Here is an 18974-nt window from a genome sequence, read left to right as displayed (position 1 = left end):
CTTTTTTGAATTATACAGCATCATTAAAAGATGATGAATCATGGGAAATGTTTGGTCAAATGTGTTAAGTTGGGGTGCGCACCCAATAAACATTAAGAAGTCCCTGGCAATAAAGATGATCATTTTATGTAATTTTTTTCCTTTTTGAGTCAAGGCTTTCCTCCTTTTACTCCCTCCATAATCTTTATGTGGAAGAAAGAAAGAAGGAGAAAGAGAGGCAATGATCTTCAAATGTCCAAAATGTGCCGTTGTGGCTACCCAAGCAACCCTTTCCTCCCCATTTAAGTCTTGTGGTTTCCCTCTTTCCTGAACTTGGCCTTCCTCTATTCATGCTGATGTTGCAGCCTGAACTAGACCACACAGTCTGTACACTGGAATTCACGGTGGATTTGATTTGCTGAGAAATAACAGCAGATTCCCACAGTGTGGAGAGTCCCCGGCCCTCACGTTTTATAGCCTGGTTCTACAATACTAACTTCCAGCCAAGGTGGGCTGGAGAGTTTTCGTACATTAAAACTGGGCCAGGATCATTCTGGTTTCTGAATGAACTACAGTCTGGTTCTCAAGCCAGAGGTGATTTTCACTGGACATGCTTTCATTTGATTCGAGTCGATAGAGCAATCTCTATCTGGCACCTAAAAGGTATAGCAAAGAGGGGAAAACATGCAAAATAATTTATTTCTAAAATTGTGCTACTAACTTTTAAACCTTGAGAGGAGCCCAACTTCAGATAACAAAATGCTTTTCAATGAATGGCAAGAACTACTGTTTTTAAGGATTATTCTGAATTTTTCTTCATGGTTAAGTCAGAAGCAGAGAAAGAAAAGTCTTGCTCTGAAACCCAAAATTCATTTTCAAAACTAACTTATGTCATTTGTTATCATTCATCATGGAATTAAATTCCACTGAGCTAAATTTTTTTTTTTTCATCTGAAGACACACACTCTCTGGGATCTGGACTTGGTGTGCAGTCTTAGAGCCGGAGTCTCTCCTCCAAAGCTCAGAGACAGAATTGCCTGCGCCTTCTTGAGACTCACATGGCACCAAAGAGCAGGATTAGAATCAAACAAGATCTTTTCTAGGTTCTTCGGGCTGGGACTGACTCGAGACGTGACCAGCTTTCCAGAGTGGAAACCATGATTCGCCCCAGACACATATCCCTCCCTCTCCCTGCGACTCTGAACTCAGGTGGGAGCCGGTGTGGTCAGTGCAGTGGGGGAAGACGACGGGGCAAACAGTGTGCTGCTCAGCACCCCACAATCTCATTCTGGAACTATTTTAGATAACAGCTTTTGGTTCTGTGTCCCCGAGTCCCCAGCAGTCGCATGTTGCTGGCATGCAGGTTTTTGTTGGCCAGGGCAGCTTCAGAGGGTCTCAGCAGAATACCAAGGCACAAAGGAGGAGTCCTGACTTGTCCTGACACAGCAAGTGAATGACTAGATTAACAAAGTGGTCCTTTGTTCATCTACGATGGCTCACTAATACACACTGCTTCTCCAGCTGTAATGTTTTAAAAACACGATTTAACTGTGAGGTAAATACGTAGGAAGTGTTACTTCCTTAACAGAAGCAGGTGGGAAGCATTTCATGCTCTAAATCCCCCAAGGCATACTATGCATGGAAGATAATAGCCAACCTTATTCTATAGTCTTCATTATTAAAACATTGCATTTCCTGCCCTAGCTGGTTTGGATAGAGCATCGCCTGTGGACTGAAGGGTCCCGGGTTCGATTTCGGTCACGGGCACATAGCTGGGTTGCAGGCTCCATCGGGGCACATGCGGGAGGCAACCAATCGATTGTCTCTCTCACATCAATGTTTCTCTCTCTGACTTTCTCCCTCCCTTCCACTCACTCTAAATATCAATGGAAAAATATCCTTGGGTGAGGACTAACAAACAAAACAAAACAAGCCACACTGCATTCTCACTAACAGTCAATTATCAACATTTTCAGAGTATTTACACAGCAATTCATCTTTGTACCAGCAGTGCCTCACAACAAGCTGTCACTCCCACTGTTTGTTTCTCCCAGTAAAGGAAAAGGCAGGGAAACAAAGTCTTTCCGCTCAGGTAAACAAATGTTTGGCAAAATTAAGAACAAATCTAAGAGGGCCATTGAGAAGAAGCTGTTTTCACTAAAGATATTCATTCTATCCACGTAGGAAGGAAAAAAAAAGAAAATGGTGGATTTCTGCATTGTCCCAGTTGGAGAACTGAGTCAGCAGGATGGCTGACTGATGGACACAAAGTTCCCTCACAGCGACTTCAGGAGGTATGGAGAGTAGTATTCTACCCCTCTTCATATGAAGCCCAACTAATTAGCTTATCTTACCAGATCTTCTTTCATCTGAAAATAGTTTTTTGACTACCCTTTAAAGAGACTAGAAATAAAACAATTCTATAATAGATTAACTTGTAAACATCTTTGTTTTATACAGGAGTAAGGAGCCTAAGGAATATCAGCAAACCAGTTTTTAAAAGAATTGAAATTGCAATTATTGCACGATAAATTTTCTTAGACAAGATTTTGATTTAAGAAAAAAAAAAAAAGTCAGTGGCTCCCCATTGCTTACTGGCTAAAATTTAAACTCCTTGTTCTAGTGCTGAAGGCACCAATATCTTGCCGACCACTTCAATCTTGTCTTAATTCCAAACTTGACAAAATCTCTGTTAGTCTTGGATTCTTGAACATGTCACCTTGTCCATGTAATGGTAACAGCTCACCAGGCTGGGAGGGACCTTTCCATCCTCCACGCTTGGCTTTCCACTCACAGGCATTTATCATTTCACTGCCTTATTTGTGTGCAAGTCTTATCTACCTTATAACTGGGGAAGCCAAGGACTATTTACACACACACACACACACACACACACACACACACACGAAGAGAGTATCTCTCTCTCCCATTGTCTAGCACAGGAGGCACTAAAAGATATCTGAAGAATCCTCACGAGTTATTTTTATAATGCAAATAATCATACCACAATCTGGTTTGAGTTTTGTATACCCGCTTTTCTTTAAATGTACAACCTGATTTATACGCAGTGTCTGTTATATACTACCTATACGACCCGTATTGTTTCAGGAGTCAGGTAACCTAGAAATGTATAAGGTGGTATTTAGTTTCTACTTACTTTACAACTTAAGTAACAACAAAAGAAATATTTATAAACTTTTTCAATTTGAACCAAGAGAAAGAGACAACCCAACTATATCAACAGCATTATGCAAAGATAGAGCAATGAACTAAGCGACTCATTCAGTATATTTTTTCCTTTCTTTTCCGATAATTTAATAACATTATTTGCACTAAGCCAGTAAGAAAGCAAGTGATTTTGAGCAGCAGTAATCTAAAGTAAGATTTATAAGGCAGACCCGGTTGCTAAGAGACAACTCCATTGCTTTATTTTTCTTCAATATTCCCCTCCTCTATGGAGAAGTTCTTTTGGCTCAGAAGGAGCAGAAAGCGTGAAGAGGCACAGTGGTCCTTTGTTAATCTCAATACGTTATACGAGTGTATAGTGCTTTCTGGTTTGTAAAAGGCTTTCACATACATTTCTTCCTTTGACATAAGAAACAGAATTAAAAACTGAAAAAGATGAAGAGTACCTCGACTGTAATGAGTTTGACTGCTACAGATCAAGGCTATTAGCAAAAATCCAGGAAAAGTAGACTAAAGAAAAAAAGAAAATACTAGTTTGTGCAGAGATAATAAAAGTAAGGTGAATGGAAAAAAAAATAAGGCTAGAAAACACTGAGTGGAGAAGGCTACAGAATTTTAGAGAGCTCAAGAAATTTGAAATTGGACCGAAAATGGAGTGAAATGAGGGGATAATACAAGCAATGAAAGACTGTAGGAGACTAACAAAGGGGGCGCCCTGTGGCTTGGAAAGTGTTCCTTAATCAGCCTGCGGTGCTGCAGAGCAGAAACACAGAGAGGGTGCTTGAGAATAAACGAGAACCCTGCAGTGGAAACTGAACAAAACGCCGCCAGGGATTTCATCAGAAGCATAATCCATTCATGGTACAGTCTGGCAATGCTGGGGAGCTGGTAAGATACACCCAGGCACCTATGGAACAAAAGAAATATTTGAAGTTCAAAATAATTCTGATATTCCCAGCCATGTCTATACACTGGTGTTGGAGTTTATAAGAGAAGTAGAATCAGGAGTATAGACATAAAAAACAATCTTTACCAAGGAAGAAGGCATCAGTCTCTGAAGAACTCAGTAGCCAACGATTTGGGTGAAGACAGGAGATATCCAGGAAATCTTTGATTTCTTGTGATTATCTCTGAATTACTCATTGTTTGGTAAGAAAAGATGGAAGACCTATCTATTTACCCTGGAAATGAGAAATGCTCACTCATTCCTGCGCCTGTTTCTATGGCTCTGACGGCAGAGCTTAAAAACATACCACAGATGGGACCTCTTAACTCTCACTTGGGCTATAAGGTCACTCTTGTGTTTTCTTAACCAGGTCTCCTCACCCTTTTCACCTTATGGCATAGAGATAAGCGATAATATCTGGACAGAACACAGGTTTGCATTGTCTCAGGCTCTGATGGCTACCAAGAGGGCTGAAGGGATCTGTAGTATAACTTGGCATATACTACACAGGCCACTATGCTGAATACACAGGGAGGTAAGTCATAAAAATGCATAGAAAAAAATTAAAACCTTTTCCCTAAATTGTGTTTAAAACAATTTAATTTGAAACAACAAAAGAAATTGAACACTAGAATAAAACGACTCTCCCACACTAAGTTAAACTAAACTTTGAGTTTTAAGCAATGAAGCACACTTTGGTCCTTCCAAAGCCATTAAAAACGAGTTTGGGAGACATTTACTTACAGGAAGATGAGGTGGATGTATTTTTCTCTACTCCTCTAGCTAAATACAACAAAAACCCTGGATGACCCACAAAAAGGGAGAAAATATTTGCAAATCCTATTTCTGATAAGGGTCCAGAATCCAGAGAATACAAAATAACGCTTATAACTCAACAATTAAGAGAAAAATAACCCACAATTTAAAAAATGGGCAAAATGGTTTGAATAGCCCCTTTTCCACAGGAGATAGACAAATGCTAATAAGCACATAAAAAGGTGCTCAACATCACTAGTCATTAGGGAAATGCAAATCAAAACCACAATGAGATAGCACTTCACACCTACAACCATGACTGTGATCAAAATGATGGACAATAAAACATTTTTGAGGATGAGGAGAAAATAGAGCCCTCCTGCAATTGCAGCTGCTTTGGAAAACAGTTTGGCAGTTCCTAAAAGAAGTAAACACAGAGGTAACATAGGACCCACTATTCAACTCCTCGGTATGTCACCTAGAGAACTGAAAGCATATGTTCACACAAAAACTTGTATCCTAATGTTCATAGCAGCACTGTGGCCAAAAAGCCTAAATGAACCGAATGTCCACTAACTGATGAGTGGGATACGCAAAACGTGGAATCGCTATACAAAATACTATTTGGCCATAGAAAGGAATAAAGCACTGACACATGCTACAACACTGACCCTTGAAACACTGATGCTAAGCGAGAGAAGCCAGATAGAAAAGACCACATATTGTTGAGCTGGTGTGGCTCAGTGGTTGAACGTCGATCCATGAATCAGGAGGTCACAGTTTGATTTGCGATGAGGGCATATACCCGGGGTTGCTGGCTCGATCCCCATTACAGGGAGTGCAGGAGGCAGCTGATCAATAATTCTTTCTCATCACTGATGTTTCTATCCTTCGCTCCCTCTCCCTGATATCAGTAGAAAGAATATATGCACCCCTATGTTCATAGCACCACAATTTACAATAGCTAAGGTCTGGAAACAGCCCAAGTGCCCATCAGTGGACAAGTGGGTAAAAAAGCTGTAGTACATTTATACCGTGGAATACTATGCAGCTGTAAAAAAGAAGAATCTCTTACCCTTTGAGACAGCACGGAGGGACCTGGAGAGTATGACTGAGCGAAATAAGTCAGTCAGAGAAAGACAAGTATCACATGATCTCACTCATGTGTGGAATCTAATTAACAAAATAAACTGATGGATGGAGTGGTTCTAAAGACATGGAAGCATGGAACAGAGTGTGGAATCTCAGAGGGAAGGCGGGGAGGGTAGATGGGTGAGAGGTAATCAACCAAAGACCTTGTATACATATATATGCATAACCCATGGACACAGACAATAGGGTGCTGAAGGCCTGGAGTGGGGAGTGGGGGTGATCTGGAGGGAGTCTATTGGGAGAAGAAAAGGGACATATGTAATACTTGCAACAATAAATATTAAAAAAGAAAAAGAATTATACACTATACTACGTGAGATTTATCCCATGGATACAAAACTAGTACAATATTGAAAATCCACTATATTAACAAGGTAAAGGGAAAAAAAATCACATGATTATATTAATTGATGTAGTAAAAGCATTTAGTAAAATTCAACAGTCATTCATGATAGAAACTCTCAGAAAAACAGCCATAGGAGGAAATTTCCTTGACCTAATACAGCTAACACTACACTTAATGATGAAAGAGTAAATACTTTTCCCCTAAGGCTGGGAAAAGACAAGGATGTCTACTCTTTTCACTTTTATGTGACATAGTGCTGTTACTTCTAGCCAGTGTGATAAGGCAGCAATAGAAAATGAAAAGTGTACAGACTGGAAAAGAAGAAATAAAACTGTTCCTTTAGTAGACGACATGACTGTCTACACAGGAAAGCCCAAGGAATCTACAACCTTCCCACTTTCCCCCCCAAAAAACATATACCAAAATGCCTCCTGTACCTAAAAAAAAGTGAGTTCTGCAAGGTCCCGGATACAAAATAAACATACAAAATAAACATAATAAACACTTAGACACCAGAATTTAAAATATAGGGCCATTTACAATTGTTCAAAAAATTACATACTTAGGTGTAAATGTAACAGACCATGTACAGGATTTAGATCCTGAAAACTATTCAATGCCGATGAAATAAATCAAAGAAGGTGTAAATAAAAGGAGAGACATAGTATATTAATGAATTGGAAGATTTCAACATACCAAGACGTCAATTCTCCCCAAATGAATATACATAGGCTTAATGCAACTACTATTAAAATCATAGTAATATTATTGTAGGTGTAAACAAGATTATCCTAAAATTTACATGGAAAAGCAAAGGAATTAAGATAGCTAAAATAATTTTGTAAAGAAAAGTAAAGTGGGAGTAATCAGCAACCAAGTTTAAGTATCTAATTTACTATGTAGCTACAGTTGTCAGGACTGTGTGGTGCTGGCAGAGGAATAGACATATAGGTCAATGGAACAGAATGGAGAACTCAGAAATAGATTCATATAAATATGCCCAACTGGTTTTTGACAAAGATGACCATGCAATTCAATGGAGGAAAGGTCATCTTTTTAACAAACGGTGCTAGAGCAACTGAACATCCAGAGCAAAACGTTAATCTCACTCTAAGTCACATATCTCACACAGAAATTACCTGAAAATGTATCATGGACTTAAATGTAAAACTTAAAGCTACATAACTTTTAGAAAAAAGCATAATAGAAGCTCTTTGGGATGTAGGCTAGGCAAAAAGTTCTTAGACTTGACAGCAAAGCATGACCCCAAAAGAAAACATTAAAACTGCACTTTCCCCAAATCAAAAACTTTTGCTTTTTGAAAGACCCTGTTAGGAGGATGAAAAGACAGGCTACAGGGTGGGAGGAAGTATTTGCAAAGCATGTATCCAACAAAGGACTGGCCAGGATACATAAGGAACCCTCAAAACTCAACAATTAAAAAGCAAACAATTCAGTTAGAACATAGGCAAAAGCCAGGAACAGACATTTCACCGAAGAAGATAGACTGATGGTAAATCAGTGCATGAAGAGATGCACAACATCATTAGCCATTAGGGAAATGCAAATCACAGCCATAATGATATGCCCCTGCCTATCTATCAGAATGGCTAAAGTAAAAAACCAAATAAATGCTGGTAAGGATGTGGAGAAATTGGATCACTCAGACATTGCTGGTGGGAATATAAAATGGTCCAGCCACTCTGGAAAATAGTTTGGCAGTTTCTTAAAAAAACACAACGGCAACTACCATACAACCCAGCAATTGTACTTCTGGGCATTTATCCCAGAGAAATGAAGACTTATATTCACACAAAAATCTGTTCACAAATGTATACATCAACTTTATTTGTAATAGTCAAAAGGTGGAGACAATCCAAACCTCCATCAACAAGCAACGGTTATACTGGAGTATACCATGGTATAACTACTCAGTAACAAGAAGGAACAAACTACTAATAAATGCAAAAACTTGGATAGACCACCAAAGAATTATGCTGAGCGAAAAAGCCAATCCGAAAAGTTGCATATTGTATGATTCCATTTATACAGCATTTGTGAAAGGACAAAATTCTAGAAATGGAGAACAGATTAGTGGTTGCCATGGTTAGGGAGGAGGTGAGGGTAGAAAGCGGAAGTGGCTTTAAAAGAGCAGCATGAAGGAGCCTTGTAGTGATGGATATGTTCTGTATCTAGTCTATAAACATCCATGTCAATATCATGGTTGTGATTTTGCAGTATCATTTCCCAAGATGTTACCATGGGAAACTGAGTCAAGGATACATGGAATCTCTCTAAATCATTTCTTATCATTCCATATGACTCTGTAATTACCTCAAAATAAAAAGTTTAATTAGCAAAACACTAGCTTAAAATGTCAGGATAGCCTTGGCCCGTGTGGGTCAGTGTTTAGACCATAGGCCCACCCACCAAAGGGTCTCGGGTTCGATTTCCAGTCAAGGGTACATAACGGGGTCGCAGGTTCAATCTAAGGTCCTGGTTGGGGTGTGTGTGGGAGGCAACCAATTGATGTGTCTCTCTCATCTCTCTCACTCTCTCTCTCTCTCCCCCTCCCTTCCTTCCACTTTCTCTGAAAATCAATGGAAAAATATCCTCAGGTGAGGATCAACAACAACAACAACCTCAGAATATAAAAGGATATAGGTAATCACTATGTGTTATAAAAAAGACATTTAAAAAACTGAAATTAATTTCAGGTAGCATTATACTGAGTCAAATTTTGGTTATGAATTGAGAAATTGAGGAGAAAGAAATGGATTTTCATTGAAATATCAGTTCAGTTTCTAAGAGACAAAGATATAAAGCTATACACAAATATATATTTTTGGGGGGAAAAAACCCTCAGCTCTGGGGAAAAATTAGGACAGTACACAGGACTGAGACAATACACAGGATTTTGCACCAGTTCTCCAACATCCACTTCCTCATCCTGCATACAAATCACTGTTCTAGCTTCTTTACTGAACTTCATGTAAATCACACGATCTCTGTGCCACAATTTCCTGATTCTCAATAACAGATAATATTTTTTTTACCTCCCATCAAACAGGATATTTGCAAGGAAATATCTGTACAGCACGGAAATGTTTGAAAGAAAGATCCCCAGAAATTGTATCTGCAAATGGGTTCATTTAAAGCATTTAACTCTATTTTATATGAGGAAACATGTACAGTGTGAGATAATGATTGTGAAGGAGACTGGAAAAAGACAAAGACAAAATGAATGAGATTTAAACAAAGCTGACATCCCAATTTATTTTCTCAGTTGTCTTCAGGTTACTGATGGAATGTTCAGTATTCTAAAGGCATGAGGTACCCCAATCTACTAGCGAAACCATCTTAATAGGATGGATTTCCCACAGCAGGCTTTAAAAGTTTGAAAAAAACTAAACAAATAAACAACAAAAATCTCACAAGGCTGCAAATCCACAAGGGGCCGGGTGAAAAATGTTAACAGCATGGAAATAAGCAGTAATACACTCAAATTTCATTTTACCTGAATTGCAGCACTAATTTAATTTTGTCTGGTATTTCAGTTACTCATTCAAGTCTGTCTGCCTCCACTTGAATCTAAGCTCTTTGATTGCAAAAAATCACGATTCACACTCATCTTTCTAGTCCCATAGGCCATAATTTTGCGTGGAGCCGGAACTCTGCAAATACCAAATTGAACAAAGGCACACAAGTATAATCTATTACTCCCAGTCTAAAGAAACATACTTGAGGTGTCCCCAAATAGAAGCTGACCATCTGATATTTATTAGCCTCAGCCCTGCAACTTACTGAACAATGTTTTCATCAATTTCTCAATTTATAATAAGCTAATCCTGTGAATGGAACTGTGGCTGACAATCTGAAAAACAGGTATCAAAAACAAGTCCCTGAGCCCAGAAAGACATCAAACAAGACAGTGGGAAACTTTTAGCTGCTTCTTGTCAATAATTAGCTTTTGAATGTTTAAAGTTTTAATTTTTTAATCTTTACTCACCAGTGTCCAGTCTTGACTTGACATGCTGATACTTTGGGTTTTGTGGTATCCTTTTGGTCAGATACTAAAAAAAAAAAAAAATTTAAAAATTCACAATACATTGGGTTAATGTACTGTAAAGATAAGGGTGGCAAAGTTAGGAAAGAGTCAGTTACTTAAAAAATAGAACAAATGCTACAATTTCATCGAATTTATAGGTAGAAAGAGGTCCAACAATCCCTTCAAGATAGGACTATGTGCTACAGCATCTCTACAGGTGAAGATGGCTGTCTTGTTTCTGTCAAAACATTTGTATATTTTGCCAAAATAATCTCATAGCAGTATGTAAAAAAAGGACTCGGGAAAAAGGCTCTTAAAATCATTTCTGAAATTGAGCCAAAATTGGTCACTAATTTCCATCCAGTCCTCTGTTGCAACCCAGGATAAGCCACCCGCCTCTGCCTCAAGAAATCAGTTAAACCAACTCAAGGCAGCTCTCTTGTTCTTTTTGATTTTACTCTTGGTATGATGACTTGTAGGCCATCTCCTCTGGAGACCCTCTTATATCCACATCTCTCCTGAAAAGGGGGCACGTGGACCCAGAGCTGAGCACAGCGCCCAGATGCTGTCGGGCCGGACCCCGTTTGGCAGGCCTCTCCCGCTGCCTGCCTGGACTCCGCGGCTCCACAGAGTCACTTCGATGGCAGCTGCTCGCGGTGCAGCTGGGGCACATCCGGGCTCGGGGTAAGTTTATGGCCAGCAAAGATGGCTACCTTGGGTCTCCCTTGTCCTATACTCTGGCAGTGAACTCTGAGTCCAAGCTCAGGACACTGACCCACATTAAATTTTAGTGACATTTTCAAAAGCCATGGACTGAGGAAAGGCTGATGAATAAGGACATTATAGAATATAGTTTGCTTGCTCAGGCTTTTTTCCTGGCCTGCAAGTATGAAAACCATATGTTCAGCCACAGGTAGCCGTGGAATATGAAGTTAAACGGGGTAATACACCTTTCCAGCTTCATCTTCCGCCACACCCACATGTTGCCAAGTTAAAGTTGCCTGAGTGTTCCCCAAAATATGCCACAATCATTCAGGTCTCCAGTCTCAGCAAATGTCCACCTAGGATGCCTTTTCTCAGACAAAACTTCACTTCCTCTATAAGCTGTCCCAGGTAGAATTAGGCACTTTCTTTTCTCCCTCCGTCCCAGAATATGGACACCCTGTACCACTGTCTTCAACTCGCCCTTCTTCTCTAGGCTAGGATTTCCTTGAAGGCAGGGACAATAACTTACTCAAATTTGTATTCACCCAGGACTTAATCAATCAATAAATGAATATATAGAATGAGGACTGTATTATCACAACTACCTGGTGGTTCCTTAGATGAGAACATCAAACTTTAAAACCTGTATCACTTGCCCTTGAAAATGTAGGTAACTACAGCATTTAGTTAATGACTCAAAACTACCATCTGCTATTTTAACACTTGAAAAGAAAGAAAAAAAAACCTTCAAAATAAAGATTAGTCCTTTACTATTATTAAAAAACTCACTGACATTACCTGTTTTTCATTTCACCCTAGGTAAGTAAAACCTTCGCCATGGGTGTGTTTGTGGGACCCCTGAACTATTTTACCCTGAAAGGTTTCCCCAGTTGATCAGTCACCTGCCGTCTAGAAGAAAAAGGGACTCTAATGCCAATTTCAACTCCTTCCTAGGTGAAGATGGGGAACATGCTTTCTTTCCTTTTTTTTTTTTTTTTTTTTGAGAAAACTTTTAAGTGAAAGAAAATATTCAAAGACTAAAAAGAGGGACTTCAGGACAAGTTCCCAGAGGCAGACAATACCACAGCAAAACAAAACAAAAAACCCAAAAAGCAAACTAACAAACAAAAAAAACCCAGAAAACATGTGCCTGGTAAATTGAGTCAAGAAAAGCTAATACTTGCCCTGCTGGTTTGGTTCAGTGGATAGAGCATCGGCCTGGGGACTGAAAGGTCCTGGGTTCAATTCTGGTCAAGGGCACATGCCCAGGTTGCGGGCTTGATTCCCAGTGGCGACATGCAGGAGGCAGCCGATCTATGGATTCTCTCTCATCGTTGGTGTTTCTATCTCCCTCTCTCTTCCCCTCTGAAATCGATAAAACACATTTTTTTTTTTTTAAAAGAAAAGCGAATACTGGAACTCAGTTATCTTAGGCTAGAAATTTCCTTTTTTTCTATTTTGCTCTCCGTATTTTTATAATTTCTATATGCTATTTCCTGTTTTTACTTTTGTTTTGCTTTTCCCCTAGTTGCCTAGCAAAGCTTCTTTTGAAAAATTCCAGGCTCGTCTCTGCTGAACTAAGGGGATTTGTCCATACCTAAGCCAACATAGCTAAGAAGTGAGGGTGCCTCTGGGGACCAGGTGTGGTGGCAGCAGAATGATGGGGGGAGTGCGGACAGCTGCAGTCACGGAGGCCGCCCCCCCGCCCCCGCCCCCGGTTTCCCCTTACACAGCCTAATGAGAAATCCATATGCTGCCGCAGGAAAATGTAGTACTTCTTCTCATTTTCCTATTTTGGTCCAACTTCTTGTTCCTGACTTTCTAGTACCAATCGCAACGTAAAAGTATTTGTGCTCCGCTCTAAGCAGACCACTGTGGGTTTTATGGAGCTGCCATACTTTTTTCATTAAAATTCTTGCTTTGGGGTGACTGTTTCTTGACCTACTGACCAACTGGCTTTTTTTCAATTACATAAACAGGATGGGATGGCGGAAAGCGAAAGAACTGAAAAAGAAGCTGTTTCAAGGAAAACCATTCATTCAAAAAAGCCGTTTTGGGTGCCAACCATTCATTCAGTCGACATTTACTGGGTGCCTTCTAGGAGTAAACCACTGTGCCGAGGACACAGAGGTAAAAAACACATTCTCAGCCATCCAGCTCTGCCAGATGCTGGAAAGGAAGGCGAGTGAACGGATGCCACACGGCACGATAAACAAGGAGAGGGAAGCTGAGGGTGCAACAGGAGTATGTAAAATTAGCCCCTAAACCAGACCCAGAGTAAAGAACTGTTTCCTGAGGATGAAATCTGAGGGCTGAGTCAATTAGCTAAACTCAAGGAGTAGTGGGTGGGAGCGACAGGGGAGACAGAGAGGCTGAGAAGGTTCGTGTCTGTGGCATTATATATAACAGGCTCTTTGAGGGCAGCCATAGGGGGCAACAAGGGGTCAGATGAGGTTGGAGAGACACACAGGGACAGATCACAAAGGACCTTGTATCCATGCTAGGGAACCCGGATGTTATCCTATAGGTCACTGGTTCTCAGACAAGGGCACTTTTCTCCCCTCACCCCGGGGACAACTGTGAATGTTTAGAAACATTTTAGGTTGTCAGACTGGGTGGTGGGCGGGTTACAGTTGCTTACTGGCTGTGCACTCCTGAGCAACTTACTGAGACTCAGTTTCTCCATCTTTATTTTCTATTTTTTTAAAAAATATATTTTTATTGATTTCAGAGAGGAAAAGAGAAGAGAGAGATAGAAACATCAATGATGAGGGAGAATTATTGATTGGCTGCCTCTTGCATTCCCCCTACTGGGGGTTGAGCCTGCCACCTGGGCATGTGCCCTGACTGGGAATCGAACCGTGACCTCCTGGTTAATGGATTGACTCTCAACCACTGAGCTACACTGGCTGGGCACCAATCACATTTTTAATTTTGTGTTGTTATTGTCAATTCTCACCTGAGAATATTTTTTCCATTGTTTTTTGGAGAAAGTGCAAGAGAGGGAGAGAGACACATTGGCTGGTTGCCTCCCACATGCGGGTGGGAGCGAATGGGAAACCCGGGTACATGCCTTTGACCAGGAATCGAACCTGGACCCTTCAGTGTGCAGCCTGTTTCTAACCACTGAGCATACCAGCCAGTGTCCAATCACATTTTAAGTTTCCTACACGAAAACATAAATTAACAACGTAGGGATAAAAGAAGACTGAAAACATTGATACAGACTGAATTGTGTCCCCCAAAATTCATACACTGAAATCCCAATCCCCACTATAACTGTATTTGGAGATAGAGCCTTTAGGAAGTAAAGTTAAATGAAGTCATAAGGGTGGACATGTTCTTATAAAGAGAAACACCAAAGAACCTGCTCCTTTCCCATCCCTGCACACAGAAAGAAGAGGTCATGTGAGCACATCTGCAAGCCAGAAGAGAGCTCTCACCAGAAACTACATTGGCTAGCACTTTGAACTTAACCTTCCCAGCCTCCCAAACTATGAGGAAAAAATTTCTGTTGTATAAGCCACTGGATGTGTGGTATTCTGTTATGGCAGCTCAAGCTTACTAATACAAACATCTCCAACAAAACAAAAAGAAAATAGCAATATGGAGGAAACTGAGGCTATGAAGGGGAAAAATATTTAAAAACACTATTAGAGGAATGAAAACACATCCGCACATGAACTTGTACAGTCATGTGCCACTTAACAATGAGGATACACAGACGATTTTGTCATTGTGAAATCTAGATGAATAGCCTACTACATACCTAGGCTATATAGTATGTAGTATATACTCTCGTTGTATATACTCAGTTTCTAAAAAAAAAACAAAAAACTAAATGTAAGCTTACATACAACCCAAGAACTGTACTCCTAGGCACCTATCCCAGAGAAATGAAAATTAACATCACACAAAGAACTATACTGAAAAGTTCCTATCTTTATTTGTAATAGCCCCAAACTGAAAGCAGCCAAATATCCCACAATAGCTGAATGGTTAAATAAACTGTTATACATCCAAACCACAGAATACTAATCAGCAATAAAAAGGAATGATATTGCTACAAGCAACAACTTGGATGCATCTCAAGGACATTATTCTAGTGGGGAAAAGCCAATCTCAAAAGGTCACATACTACTTGATTCCATTTATGCAATGCTCTTAAAATTACAAATTGAAGAAATGGAGAACACATTAGTGGTTGACAGGGGTTAGGATAATGAGGGGGGAGAAAGTGGATGTGACGAGGAAGGGGTAGTATAAGGGAGATATTGTAGTGATGGGATAGTTCTGTATCTTGATTGCAAAATCTACACATGTGCAAATCTTGATTACTAGTATATTAAATCTACAATGTGATAAAAAGACTAGAACTATACACACATAGTACAAACACCAATTTTCTGGTTTAATATTGTACTATATTTATGTAAAATATAATCATTGGGGGAAACTGGGTGAAGGGCATATGGGATTACTTGGTACTATTTTTGCAAATTCCTGTGAATCTGCATTTATATAAAAACAAGAGTTTTTATAAAGGATATCAGAGTCCAAAACAGAGCTCTTAAGGATTAAAAACTCAATAGAAGGATTTGAAGATAAAGTTAAACAAATCTCCCAAAGAGAGCAAAAAGACAAAGATGTGGTTAGCCAAAGAACATATATGCACAGCTAATGGACAAGACAACAGTGTGGTGAAGGCCAGGGTGGGGAGGGTGGGGTGGTAGTAGTGGTGGTAGTGGGCTGGATGGTGGTGGGCAAAGAGGGGGAAAATGGAGGGGGGCGGGCATCTGTAATAATGTCATCAACAACAAAGGAGATACAATTTTTAAAAATCTGAGAACCAGTCATACAGAAGCAGCAACAAAATAATGAATTCAAGAAAGAGAAGATGGAGAAAACAGGGAGAAAGTCAACAACAAAATAATTCAAGAAAACTTTATGGAACAGAAAGACACGCGTTTCTGGTACCTAACAATATGGGTGAAAACAGAGCAAGGAGTACCTTTGTGAAGGATCATAACCCTGTAGAAGATTCTACAAGTTTCCAGAGAGGAAAAATCCAGTCCCATGCACAGGAACAGAACGGCTTTGGACTTCTCCCACAGCAACACTGGACGCTAGAAGGTCACAATGCAATGTTTCCAAAATGCAGATGGAGTTCCAACCAACAATTCTATACTCAGCCAGACGTTCAGGCAAGTACATGTGAAGGTAGAGGACTAACATTTTTAGACAGGCCCAACATCTTAGGCATAAATAAAATATATTTATTTCTTATGCACTCCGGAGAAACTACAGGAAACGGTGCTCCGCTAAAACAAGAGAGGAAGCTGGACGTCTTCCTTCAGGACACAAATGTATCACCACACATCACACACCACACATCCCTGCTCCGCTCCATTACTCTATCGTTTCTCAAAACGAATGATGAGGTCTTGATGATTTTACCCCCTAAATATTTCTCTCAATTCTGTCCCTCATGCTGTGGCCTTTCAGGGATTCTCAACCTTCCTAATGCTGCGACCCTTTAATACAGTTCCTCGTGTTGTGGTGACCCCCAACCATAAAATTATTTTCGTTGCTACTTCATCACTGTAATTTTGCTACTGTTATGAATCATCATGTAAATATCTGACATGCAGGATGTATTTTCATTGTTCACGACCCACAGGCTGAGAACCGCTGCTTAGGTCTCTAACATCGTCACCACCCAACCCGTTTCCTTCGTCCCAGACCTGGGCTCCTCAGACCCATTCTCCACAAGGTGTCCCAGCCACGGCCTGAAATGTAAAACAGATCACATCACTCTTCACTTCAAAAGGCTTCCTGGATTCTGGCAGGCAGACAAGAGAAACATATGGCAGCCTGACTGCCGCCCTCCACACCTCCCTCCCTCACCTCCGTGGTAGCGATCATACAGCAGTGATGGTGAACCTTTTGAGCTCCGCGTGTCAGCATTTTGAAAAACCCTAACTTAACTCTGGTGCCGTGTCACATATAGAAATTTTTTGATCTTTGCAACCATAGTAAAACAAAGACTTATATTTTTGATATTTATTTTGTATATTTAAATGCCATTTAACAAAGAAAAATCAACCCCCCAAAAAATGAGCTCGTGTGTCACCTCTGACACGCGTGTCATCGGTCCGCCATCACTGTCATACAGAATCCATCCTGGCACTCTGCTCTCCTGCGGAGCCTAAGCCCAGCCTCACAACTTGGTCAACATCGCTCATAGGCCTCCACCATGAGATGAAAATAAAATAAAATAAACTGCAGTAAGAAAGGCCAGGAGTTTTAGCAAGACACAGAAGGCCCTTCCGGACTTGGCGCCTGGGCTCTGCAGGGAACCGCCCGCTGCCTGCTTCACACCTTCTGCCAAGCACACGCTGTCCCACCTGCAGTGCTTCTTCGCCTGGCGCATCCCCTGGCCGGTTCCGGCCACTCCGGCGCCCTTCTCTCCCTCCCTGCGGGCCTATCTCCCCCTTGGGCTCTCCTACATGTTGTTCCCAAACCACACTGTATCCAATTCTGTTTACAAGTCTCCCTCGCTCGACTGAACTCATTACACGACCAAGGCCTTGACTTACTGTCGTTGCATTTCTAGCTCCTACTCCAAGGTGGGAGTCCAGTGAACACGAGTGGTAATTAAATGAACACAAATGCAGCAGGGCAGTAGGGGCGGAACAGACAAGAAAGGAAAAGGTGCTGTGGGGTGGGGGCAAGACGAATGTCATAGTTTGCGCCCTTTCCAGGAGGCTTGGTCTGCTTATGGCTGCTCTTTCTGTATCCCCATAAGGCAGTGGTTCTCAACCTTCCTGATGCCGCGACCCTTTCATACAGTTCCTCATGTTGTGGTGACCCCCCAACCATACAATTATTTTCGTTGCTCCTTCATAAGTGTAATCTTGCTACTGTTATGAATCGTGATGTAAATATCTGATATGCAGGATGTATTTTCATTGTTACAAATTGAACATAATTAAAGCATAGTGATTAATCACAAAAACAATATGTAATTATGTATGTGTTTTCCGATGGTCTTAGGCGACCCTTGTGAAAGGGTCCCCCAGGTTGAGAACCGCTGCCATAATGAGACGTGATAGCTACTTTTGATGGTGTTCCTTAGTGTTTGGGCTGCAATGGCACGTTCCTCATGTTTTGTATCTGCCGCTCCTAGATTGCAAGCCCTTTGCGGGAAGGGGCTGTGTCTTTCGTTATGCACTTCGCTCCTCTCGGCGACAAATACTGGCGTGCAGAGAGCAAGGGGTGAGCAAGGGCGGGATGGGGGCCCAGCGCGGGAGCAAGGCCTGGGCTCCGCGCCCCCGGCCGCCCCGCCTCCTCTCCCCCTCCAGACCCCTCCTCACGCCGGCCGCTTCCCGCCTTGCGGGCGGCGGAAGTCGCCGGCTGCTCTTCCCTGCCCACGTGGAGCCTTTTCCGGTGCGCCCGCCCCCTCCGCCTCTCCGATCCGGACCTGGCCCTCACCTCAGGATTCCCAATGTGCCTCCGGACAGACATATCGGCGCCAACCGACCACGATCAGGGTTCTAGCCTCACCGGTTGCCTCTAACCCTAACTTCCTACCCCTAAATCTCCGCTAAGCCGCCTCCTTATAAACTCTTCTCCGATTGGCTTGCCTTTCCCGGCCAGCCAATGGAGGCCCCGTTTACTACCTCCTTGCAGGTGCGGGGGCGGGGGGATTGAGGAGAAGGGGAGCAGGGGCTGGAAAGTGGGGAGGGAGATGGTGTTGGTAAGGGAAACAAGCGTTCTAGCAAATGTGGAAGAACAAATACGGTTTAAGACACACACACCACCACCACCCTTAAGGCCATTTCAAATCTGGGCTA

The 18974-nt window shown here is 41.4% G+C and overlaps 1 protein-coding gene across 2 annotated transcripts in view; it reads right to left on the bottom strand.

Annotated features, from left to right (window-relative positions):
- CEP41 (centrosomal protein 41kDa) overlaps nt 1-18724 on the bottom strand; it is a 35802-nt gene extending 17078 nt beyond the window's left edge. Inside the window, exons 1-3 of one of the 2 annotated variants that reach the window (XM_006771367.2) lie at nt 18613-18724; nt 10375-10438; nt 3349-4072 (exon numbers count right to left, since the gene is read on the bottom strand). In XM_006771367.2, coding sequence (XP_006771430.1) covers nt 4005-4072; nt 10375-10438; nt 18613-18645 — 165 coding nt within the window. In that variant the 5' untranslated portion in view covers nt 18646-18724 and the 3' untranslated portion in view covers nt 3349-4004. Of the gene's footprint in view, nt 1-3348; nt 4073-10374; nt 10439-18612 lie in introns of those variants that run through there. The other variant, XM_006771366.2, reaches the window with a different exon arrangement.
- Nucleotides 18725-18974: the final 250 nt, after the last annotated feature.

The sequence above is a fragment of the Myotis davidii genome, unplaced genomic scaffold (genome assembly GCF_000327345.1).
Source record: "Myotis davidii unplaced genomic scaffold, ASM32734v1 scaffold705, whole genome shotgun sequence".
NCBI classification, from domain to species: domain Eukaryota; kingdom Metazoa; phylum Chordata; class Mammalia; order Chiroptera; family Vespertilionidae; genus Myotis; species Myotis davidii.
Note: the sequence above shows the minus strand (reverse complement) of the source record. Positions and strands in the feature narration are given on the sequence as shown.